General features: G+C 44.5%; 1 protein-coding gene across 9 annotated transcripts; it reads right to left on the reverse strand.

Annotated features, from left to right (window-relative positions):
• Positions 1-430: 430 nt before the first annotated feature.
• On the reverse strand, positions 431-9,825 carry LOC108710063 (gastrula zinc finger protein XlCGF48.2-like). Of its 9 annotated transcripts, none has more exons than XM_018250446.2 (10): positions 9,667-9,824; positions 8,762-8,925; positions 7,819-7,995; positions 7,648-7,738; positions 6,219-6,329; positions 5,357-5,451; positions 5,136-5,202; positions 3,463-3,560; positions 3,197-3,266; positions 433-1,816 (listed from the first exon to the last, which is right to left on the reverse strand). In XM_018250446.2, the coding sequence occupies exons 2-10, from the start codon at positions 8,840-8,842 to the stop codon at positions 972-974; spliced, it is 1,635 nt and encodes a 544-aa protein (XP_018105935.1). In that variant the 5' UTR covers positions 8,843-8,925; positions 9,667-9,824; the 3' UTR covers positions 433-971. The 9 variants fall into 9 exon arrangements, with proteins under 9 accessions (XP_018105939.1, XP_018105938.1, XP_018105937.1 ...); XM_018250447.2 differs by having other exon boundaries at positions 433-1,813; positions 5,357-5,454; XM_018250444.2 differs by having other exon boundaries at positions 5,357-5,454.
• Between the last annotated feature and the right edge of the window lie 1,060 nt (positions 9,826-10,885).

Consider the following 10,885-nt stretch of genomic DNA (forward strand, 5'->3'; position numbering starts at 1 on the left):
CAGTCCCTCGTTTGTACTGGAAAGTCCCGTTTTTCACAGCACTGAAAAGCCTGAAAAAGAAACAAAGTTTCTAACTTAATTGGCTTTTGGCAGAGGGCCCAGAACAGCCACAGAAGATAAGATACTTTTATAACAATTTCGAGATAATTTCGAGATAAGCAAATAAGTAACTGTTACAATATCAGATAACAGGTTCGCCTTCATTAGCAAAACTGTAAGAACTGAAAAAAAAACAAAAATATGTTCAAACTTTCATAACCTGCCAAATTTTGTAAAATGAACATGGTAATTAGGGGGTGTGGCCACAGAAACAGGCGTGGTCAAAAAAAATTTGCCGCGCTACGTGAGACAACTTTTTTATCCCTCTTTTTATTTCCAAAATGTTGGGAGGTATAGATAAAGTTTTTTTAAAAAATCATTGCCACCAGGGCCCCTTTAATTTTCTTTTCAAATTCGAATCGAATTTGGACTATTTTTTTTTTTTTTCTTCGAATTTTCAATTCAAACCTTGATAAATCTGCCCCTACATGTTTCGGGCCAAGCCCTTTCTCAAGGGCCTGAAACATGTATGGGCAGATTTATCAAGGGTGGAATTGAAAATGAAATTCAATTTTTTTAATGGCCAAAACTGTCAAATTCGACTAGGGAATTGTTAATTCAGTTACGGCCGGGCAGAAGGATTTGGCTGAATCGGAATCCTGCTGAAAAGGCTGCATTCCTAGAAAATACTCCTATGAATTTGAAATCTGACCGTTGATAAATCTGCCCCGGATTGTACTCACACTGCTAATAAAATAACACTTGCAGTTTAGTAAATCCTGCCTTACGGCTGTTTGATTCCTGCGTTTGAAATTGGTGACTTTTGTGGTGTTGCACAGACACCTGGATCTACAGCCGAAAGAAGTTGGAAGGCGCACGACTGAAGCGTAACCTGGTGTAGAATTTAGAGAGAACGTGTGGAAGGAGTGAAGTCACAGTCCTTGTTTGTGTCTCCGCTGGTGTGTAACAAGGTTTGTCATTCGGGCGAAAGCTTTGCCACAATCGGAGCAGGCGTAAGGCTTTTCTCCAGTGTGAGTCCGGTGATGCTCGAGGAGACTGGCGCATTTAGAGAAACACTTGCCGCATTCAGAGCAGACAAATGGTTTCTCCCCCGTGTGAATTCTCCGGTGTGTAATCAGGTTGGAGTTTTGGCTGAAACACTTGCCGCACTCAGAGCAGACAAAGGGTTTGTGGCCGGTGTGACACCGCTGATGGGCTAATAGATTGGATTTCTGGCTGAAGTTTTTGCCGCATTCAGAGCAGGTGAAGGCTCCCATGTGGAACAGGTGATGTTTAACCAGAGTCGATTTGTGGGCGAAACACTTTCCGCACTCGGAGCAGCTGAAGGGTTTCTCGCCGGCGTGACTTCTCTCGTGCACAAATAGGTTTGACTTTGAGTTGAAACCTTTGCCGCACTGGGAGCAAGAGTAGGGGCCCTTGTGCAGCTTCTGATGTTTCACCACAGACAATTTATCCGCAAAACCTTTTCCACATTTAGGACATGAATACGGTTTCTCCCTTTCCCCGTTGGCTTTAAGTTTCTGTGCGTAATCGGCTGGTTTATTAAAGAGGAAAGGTGAATACTCTCTTCCCGTTGGGCCTCTGGGAGTGTCGAGGAGACGGAATTCTTCATAGAAGGAATAATTATTGTTACAAAGTCTCACTGGATCACTTTCTGTAGGTTCCTTCTCACCAACATCATATGCACCTTGATCATTGCTCACATGGAATTCCAATGCAGAACGTTGCTCTTCCGGGGGGAATTCCCAGCTGCCTGCTGAAGAGAATTATGTATAAGCGCTGTACATTCACTAACACAAGCTATTTACTATATTCATTAGCACCTATAAAATGTATTACATTCATTAAAGGATAAGTAAACCTTTAAAATAAGTGAATGTAAAACTGATGAGGGGGCTATTCTAAGCACTTTTGTAATGTACATTCATTATTTATTTTGTTTTTATTCCAAGATATTAAGGGATACATGTACTGTTAATAGGAATGAATTTTGTTACAACAGCGCCACCTGCTGGTCAGTTTCCCACCAGTCTGACCAGCAAGTAGTCAAGGAAGTTGTCTGGAGAAAGAAAGAGGCTGATGTTCTTCTGCTTAGGAAAGATGTGAGAAAGGTTTCTAATTTTATTCCTAAGCAGAAGAACATCAGCCTCTTTCTTTCTCCTGACAACTTCCTTGACTACTTGCTGGTCAGACTGGTGGGAAACTGACCAGCAGGTGGCGCTGTTGTAACACAATTCATTCATATTAACAGTACATGTATCCCTTAATATCTTGGAATAAAAACAAAATAAATAATGAATATAAATGACAAAAAGTGCTTAGAATAGCCCCCTCATCAATATTACACTCACTTATTTTAAAGCGTTACTTATATTTTAACTCCTTATGTTAATTAAGAGGCAGACGAAACAACAAAAACATTTTCTCCAGTGTACTCTATGGGCAATAAATTAACTTTATGATTCCAAATGATGACAGAATGAATCCACATAAAGGTTGTACTGATTCTCATATATGGCAGCACCCAATTCTACCCAGGCTCCGATCATCATGGGCATAGTCTCCTCGTCTGTGCCTCGAGAAAACTGCCAGTACTACAAGTTTCCAGTGCAATTGAATTGGCAGTAAGGAAAGAATGAGGAGGGTGTTTTTTTTCATGAACTCCTAAAAACTAGATGGGGTGGGGTTTGTACACAGGTGTTTTAGTAGGAGGTTCTCTCACCTGTGCTGATTTCTGGAGGCGGGGTTTATACAGGGGTGTTTTAGTAGGAGGTTCTCTCACCTGTGCTGATTTCTGGAGGCGGGGTTTATACAGGGGTGTTTTAGTAGGAGGTTCTCTCACCTGTGCTGATTTCTGGAGGCGGGGTTTATACAGGGGTGTTTTAGTAGGAGGTTCTCTCACCTGCGCTGATTTCTGGAGGCGGGGTTTATACAGGGGTGTTTTAGTAGGAGGTTCTCTCACCTGTGCTGATTTCTGGAGGCGGGGTTTATACAGGGGTGTTTTAGTAGGTTTTCTCACCTGCGCTGATTTCTGGAGGCGGGGTTTATACAGGGGTGTTTTAGTAGGTTTTCTCACCTGCGCTGATTTCTGGAGGCGGGGTTTATACAGGGGTGTTTTAGTAGGAGGTTCTCTCACCTGTGCTGATTTCTGCAGGAATTTGCTCATAGTCGCCCTGCTGTGGGAAGGCCAAATCTTCTTGTTTAACCTGAAACATATCAGCACGTGAGTCACTTACACCATATTCCTGGTTACATTTCATTCAGATCATAAGATAACAGAGACCCCCCTCCTGAGACAACGGCCTTGGATCCCTCATACAGAAGGGATAATTCAAACCAATGATGTTATTAATGCCAGTGTCTCTGATGGAGTCGGTCCGTTACAGACTCTACAGCTGGTACCTGATATTCCTGCGTTATCCTATTCTTTTCCCCTGCAGACTCTTGTACATAGAGGTCCCTGGGAGTTGTGAGTGGTGAGTTACTGTCACTTGATTCCTCTAAGGAAAAAGAAATAATAGAAAAGAAGAAAAGCAGTGATCAAAAACAAGCCGTACGGCTGAGCTACTTACTTTTGCCTCTCTATATTCTCAATAAAAGCTACATATAATGGATAAAATAGTAGCCTTTATTATCAAAACACTTGAAGGTTCATTTATTTATTTTTAGATATTAGGGCTCTAAGGGTTCTTACTGACGAGCGGTTGTAGCTGCGCTCCCCTGCGTTCCGTTTTTCTGCGTTCAGCCGCAGGGGAGCGCAGGAATAGACGCATTACGTTTTTTCCAATGGGGCTGTATCACACAGGCGCGTGTAGGCGCCGAACGCAGGAAAAATGCGTCTCAACCTGCGTTCGGTGCCTACACGCGCCTGTGAGTACATCCCCATTCGAAAAAAAAACGTAATGCGTCTATTCCTGCGCTGCGGCTGAACGCAGAAAAACGGAACGCAGGGGAGCGCAGCTACAACTGCTCGTCAGTAAGAGCCCTTACACACAGGCGGTTTTTCCTGCGCTCCCCTGCATTGCACTTTCTTTCGTTCAGCTGCAGGGGAGCGCAGGAAAAACCGCCCGTATGTAAGAGCACAGACGCATGGATGCACAGAAAAATGCAACATGCTGCATCCCACCTGTGTTTGCCGCATACATGCGTCTGTGTGAGTACAGCCCCCTTCTCAATAATTTAGTGTGTCTACTCCTGCGCTCAAAAAAATAAAACAGAAAATAAAACAGCCGTGTGTAAGAGCCTAAGAGAAACTGGTAAGAAAAAAAAAATATTGGCCCAGACTAATCTGGGTAATGACAGTGATCTCCTGCGGCAACCAATACGATTTTGTTCTTGTTTGCACCAGGAAAGCACCGTGTATTTGTGGCACATTTATCAAAGGTACAATTTCATATTCATGTTTTTAAAAACTCCTATGAACTCGAAATTTGAACAGTAGAAATGTATTTCAAAAATCGATTTTTTTTTTTTAAACTCGGATAAATGGAGTCGACCTAAAAACTCAAAATGAATTAGATTTGAATTTAAAAAAACTCAATTCCAGTTTTTCTTCGAAAAAAAACCTTGATTGTCAGGAAGGCTGCAAACAACTCAGAATTGATCCCAGGATGTCTCCCATTGACTTAAACAGAAATTCGGCAGGTTTTAGGTGGCGAATAATCAAATTTGAGTTCTTAAAGGGCCAGAGTATGATAAACCTCAAAAATCTAATTTGAACAACTCCCTAGTCTAATTTGACAGTTTTAACCATTAAAAAATTAGAATTTTCAATTCAACCCTTGATAAATCTGCCCCATAGAGAAGAAGCACACAACTGCAATTGCAGGGTACAACCATTCAAAATTCTTAAAGCGGAAGTGCAGCAATTCAGGGCACTTTCGGGGCTTGACAAAGGGGCGTACCGGAAACTTTGTACCCTGCAATTGCAGACGTGGGCCAGTGTGCTTCTTCTCCACGTGTATTAGGAGGTTGGCGGAGCCCCTATCACTAGGCAACAAGATTCTTCAGTTAAAGGGGATTTTATGGGTGTGCAAGTAGAAACAGTTCAGGTGTGTGAGTAGGAGGAATCTCACCTGTATTGTGTATATTTGTAGGGATTTGCTCATTGTTGCACTGCTGCGTCACATCCTCTTGTTTAACCTGGAACATAACCGTGAGCAGAACAAGGATCACTTTATATTTCTGGTTACAGATAACAGAGACCCCCCTCTTTCACTCAAAGCCCCCCCCATACAGAAGTCTCATTTACACCAATGAGTAGCACAGACTTACAGACACTGACAGAATTCACTACCTGATATTCCTGCGTCACCCTATTCTCTTCCCCTGGAAACTCTTGTACATAAAGGTTCCTGGGAGTTGTAAGTGGAGCGTTTGTGTCCCTGGATTCTCCTAGAAAAGATATTCAGTTAGTGAATCATATCTGCTTCATATTATCTACCGGGTGCTCCGTAACAGTCAATATAATAATATATTTAATAACAGTTATATAAGAAGAGACGGATCGGCAACAGACAATTACTTTGCAAACAATATAGTGGACAAAATACAACTGTTTCCATGGAGACCTAAACGAATCTTGTTGCTGGTGATTCTTTTCTCTCTCATGTTATATCTCACTGACCTGCATTAAAAGCAGATGCTCATCTCCACTGCCTGTGCACTGATCCTAACCAACACAGCTTACATTCTATATGTACAGTTGGAAAAAAGAAAGAAAAGTAAAAACAGTACAAAAGTGCAGAGGTGTGTCTGCTTCATACTATAGGCTAGAGTCCTGCGCGGGTCCATTTTGTGGAACGTGACCCGTACCTGCAATCTGCAACCCGGACCCGCATTCTTACCCGCTACCCGACCCGCAAGTACCTTATCCACAACCCGGACTCGCTGACTATCAAGAATCAGGAAGTGCTGTCATTGTAATCCGGAAGTGACATCATAGGAAGTAGTCATTATCAGAAAAAAGGAGTAAAAATTGCTATTGAGAAGACCCGCGGCCCAACCCACGTCTATACCCGCTCCCTGCAGGATACTCCAGGTCTTTGCGGGTGACCCGTGGGTATCCGACCCGCTGCAGGACTCTACTATAGACTAGTGTTCAGTGTAGGCTACAGTAAGTGTATGGATGTAGAATGCACCAGAGATATATTACTGACCTGCAGGGGGAGCCGGGGGCATTTCTCTCTCTGGAGGATCTGTACAGTCTCTCTCACATTCCAAATCTCTCTCATTCCGGGTGATCTCAGGATTTATACAGTCATGGTCTGCTGAGCAGAGGGAACGGCTTGTTACGTTGCATTGATTAAAGGGGAAGTATCAAATACAATGGATGACAGTTTATACTTTACACATATTTCAGATGATCAAGTGATTTTACAACTGACAAGTCATTTATCAGTTATTGTCACTGTAAGTTCACTAAACTGTTTCCTTTACATCATTTAACCTGCTGCTGATAGCAAATCCCTTCCATACACATAACAGTGTTATATACTGTAAGTTACCCATATTTGCTGCTGCACCTTATACCAAACACTAGGACAGCCCCCTTGGTGCTCAAAAGAAACTGACTGAGCTACAGACTCATTACCCCTCCCCCTACAGGAATGCATCAGGATGTTGTAGTCCCACCCACTGCTGGAGTCACAGACTCCCTGCCCCTGCCAATCTAAGTTTCCATCAGTGTTTTAGTCCCACCCACTGCTTGAGTCTGACTCCCTGCTCCTCCCACTTTCCAACACCACCCACTGCTTGAGTCTGACTCCCTGCTCCTCCCACTTTCCAACACCACCCACTGCTTGAGTCTGACTCCCTGCTCCTCCCACTTTCCATCAGTTTTAGTTCCACCCACTGTTTGAGTCACAGACTGCCTGCCCCTCCCACTTCAAGTTTCCAGAGTGTTGTAGTTCCACCCACTGCTTGAGTCAGACTTCCTGCCCCTCCCACTTTCCAACAATTCCCATTAGTGTTTTAGTCCCACCCACTGCTTAAGTCACAGACTGCCTGCCCCTCCCACTTTAAGTTTCCATCAGAGTATTCTAGTCACACCCACTGCTTGAGTCAGACTCCCTGCCCCTCCCACTTTCCAACAATTCCCATCAGTGTTTTAGTCCCACCCACTGCTTAAGTCACAGACTGCCTGCCCCTCCCACTTTGTTTCCATCAGAGTATTCTAGGCCCACCCACTGCTTGAGTCAGACTCCCTGCCCCTCCCACTTTCCAACAATTCCCATCAGTGTTTTAGTCCCACCCACTGCTTAAGTCACAGACTGCCTGCCCCTCCCACTTTGTTTCCATCAGTGTTTTAGTCCCACCCACTGCTTGAGTCACAGACTGCATGCCCTTCCCAATTTAAGTTTCCATCAGAGTATTTTAGTCCCACCCACAGCTTGAGTCAGACTCCCTGCCCCTCCCACTTTCCAATAGTTTCCATCAGTGTTTTAGTCCCATCCACTGCTTGAATGATAGACTGCCTGCCCCTCCCACTTTAAGTTTCCATCAGAGTGTTCTAGTCCCACCCACTGCTTAGATCATGAGTTTGATATGTTCCAGGGTGTGTGCTAGTTTATTGGATGAAGCACTTACGCAGGGGGCTCTGCTGACTCTCCATCTGGTATTGCTGTCTTTGCTCTCCCATGGTGAAGCCAAAAGAGACATCTTTACAGCGATTAAGGACCTACAGAGAGAGAAACACACTCTCATCCTTCCACTCTCTAGACATTCCATTGCCCGTATAGAATTTCCGGCCGCTCTCACCTCTCCGGTCAGTAAGTGGACAATAGTGTGAGTGAGCGCTAGAATGTTCTTCTCATGGATCTGGGAGTTTGGGGGAGGGGCTGGGATAGGATTCCTCACTTGGCACATCCCCTCTGATACACAGGAACTGACGCTCTTTTTATTTGGCTCCTTCTGCTTCTTCACCACAACATAATCCTGTGTATTGGGAACAACAAATCTCTCAGTGGAACCAGCAATAACCCCACATTTACCCCCTGCACTGGGGGATGAATAAATCTCACGCCTCATGGGATGAACAGAAAAAGTCTAAGACAGAGGAATCTATTGTGGCCATTTGGTCCCATGGGTGATTGGCTGCTCCCTACTCTGTTCTCAACCAGTCCAGGTCTCCCACAATCCTCCCTGCCGACATTACAAACATTATTTTGATTGGATTCTCACCCCACACAGTAACAAGTAGCCTCCTGTTTATTGAGGCTGCATATGTGGGTGTATATATATATATATATATATATATATATATATATATATATATATATATATATATATATATGGGTGGATATATAAATATGGGTATATCCCAAGTAGTAGTGATGTGCTGGCCTGCCCGATACTCCGGGTTTACCCGTGGTTCTGCGGGTTCGGGCTGACCTCGCAACCCCCTGTGCGGGTTGAGCTCTTCTGACGGCTCTCCTCGCCCACGACCTTACAAATGGCGGCTTCCGACTTGAACTTTTATAGACGCGCCTGCCCCTTTTGTGACATCATCGGCGGCGCAGGTCTATAAAAGGAACCCGGAAGTCAGACGCGGGTGGAGGGACTGCGGGTGGGTCGTGGGTAGGGAAGATCCTGACCTGTATATCACTAGCAAGTAGCCATAGTGCCAGGTACTGGGCCCCAGGGAGGATGATCCGTCATAGTAACTACTCTGGGGCCTGTTAGTTGTGTGTTACCCTCTCACCTCTCCAGTCAGGAAGAAAATGGTCTCCAGGGTGAGATTGAGGATCTTGTCAGCCACTTGCTTTGTATCCATGCTCATCATTGTGACACACACCCCCGAGGGACCCGGGGCCCCACCTTGGGAAGCCTCCCCTCTAGTGGAACATACAGTCAGTGTGCTGAGAGCTGGGGAATAAATACGTTATTTATACACATCAGTCACACAGAGCCTCATGCTGACATTAAAGGGGACGTTCACCTGTAAGTAAACCTTTAGTAAGTTATACAATGACCAATTCTAAGCCACTTTTCAAATGCTCTTCATTTTTTTTTATTTATAGGCTTTGAATTATTTGCCTTTTTCTTCTGACTCTTTCCAGTGTTCAAATGGGGGTCGCTGACCCCATCTAAAGAAACAAATGCTCTGTAAGGCTACAAATGTAGCTTGTTACTTGTAATTGTTACTTTTTATTCCTCATCTTTCTACTCAGGCCTCTTTTCATATTCCAGTCTCTTATTCAAATCAATGCATGGTTGCTAGGGGAATTTGGACACTAGCAACCAGATGGCTACAAACTAGAGAGCTGCCGAATAAAAAAAGAAATAACTCAGAAACACAAAAAATGACAACCAATTGCAAATGGTCTCAGAATATCCCTCTGTACATCACACTAAGAGTTAATTTAAAGGTGAACAATCTCATTACAGACCAGGCAGATAAACACTGCTAAGGCCTCACCCCCAAAAGTGTATATTGCGGGCCCTTCTACAGCCCCTCCCCCTTCTACTGCCCCTCCCCCTGCAGGTTAGGACAGACCCTATTCCCGTTACATGAGGTAAAAAGAGCTGCAGGTCTCCCCAGGTGCATGATGGGATAAATCTGCTTCCCCCCAGTGCATGATGGGATGTGAAGCCGCTACCCCTCACCTGCGGCAGCACAGCTCGGCTCCCAGATCAGGAATCCCGTTGTTATTATTATTATGACAGCAGCAGCCTCTCTCTCTCAGGGGAGACACACACACACAAGCGCTAAGGAAGTGACTGTCTCACAACCACGTGACCAACTCTGGGAGAGGGCGTGGCTAATTTCCCCCCTCTATGGACGTGCCCAATCGCAGTACCACGTGACGGCCTGGGAGCACGAGCCAATAGCAGAAGCGAGCAGGAGGGGAGGCGGGGCTCCTTGTCACTTGTCTCAGAGCATTGTCTGTTCATTTCTGTGTCACTGTTCTCTCGTCTGTGTGTGTGAATGTGACTGTATTACTATACGTGTGTGTAACTCTCTCCTTCTCTTCCCATAATCCCCCACATCTGAACAAACACTTCCACTGTCCTTTTATCTCTGCCCACCTGCCACTCACTCTTTACTTTCTGTGACTGACAGGATGTGTGTCCTCTCAGCAGGGCCACAAGAGTAGTCACATGACTAGGGCACAGTGATCAAACTAGTCCCTGGCATTTCCACTAAATAGTGACAGTGTATGTATGGCATCTTACAGCAGCCCCTGGCATTTGCCTGAAGCCACAGATTGTGAGTCTGACCTGCTGCTAGAGTTGCCACCTGGCCGCTAAATATGATGGTTGATCCCAATGTTATTAATTGGGAATAAAGATAAATATATAGGAAGGTCAGTGATCCCAATGTTATTAATAGGGAATAAAGATAAATATATAGGAAGGTCAGTGATCCCAATGTTATTAATAGGGAATAAAGATAAATATATAGGAAGGTCAGTGATCCCAATGTTATTAATAGGGAATAAAGATAAATATATAGGAAGGTCAGTGATCCCAATGTTATTAATAGGGAATAAAGATAAATATTTAGGAAGGCTGGTATTTTTTCCAGAAAAGGTGGCAACCCTACCTGCTCCCCATGTAATATTTTATTGTCCTTTCCCCCCCCCCTCTGCCCATGGCCCAATGCCCAGTCTCCATTTCATTCAATCTTTCTGCCTTCATCCTCCATCAACCAGTCATGCCTTTCAACTCTAGCCCCAACCTGTCTGCTCTGCACCCTGTGCCACCCAAATGTCTCACTCCCCAACCTCCCCTTGTGCAATTCTGTCTCCTCCAGACCAATGTATTAGTGGGGATAGTGTTTGTTCACTTTATTCCTGCTGCTACACATGTGCCTGGTGCAACT

Source organism: Xenopus laevis, chromosome 2S (genome assembly GCF_017654675.1).
Source record: "Xenopus laevis strain J_2021 chromosome 2S, Xenopus_laevis_v10.1, whole genome shotgun sequence".
Classification (NCBI taxonomy): Eukaryota; Metazoa; Chordata; class Amphibia; order Anura; family Pipidae; genus Xenopus; species Xenopus laevis.

Excerpts from the sequence above, each read along its gene's own strand:
- LOC108710063 (XM_018250444.2), bottom strand. The coding sequence starts at position 8,842 with ATGATGAGCATGGATACAAAGCAAGTGGCTGACAAGATCCTCAATCTC. Across the intron at positions 7,739-7,818 it reads TCCACTTACTGACCGGAGAG|GTCCTTAATCGCTGTAAAGA; the intron begins GTGAGAGCGGCC and ends CTCTCTCTGTAG. Across the intron at positions 3,267-3,462 it reads GGATAACGCAGGAATATCAG|GTTAAACAAGAAGATTTGGC; the intron begins GTACCAGCTGTA and ends GATATGTTTCAG.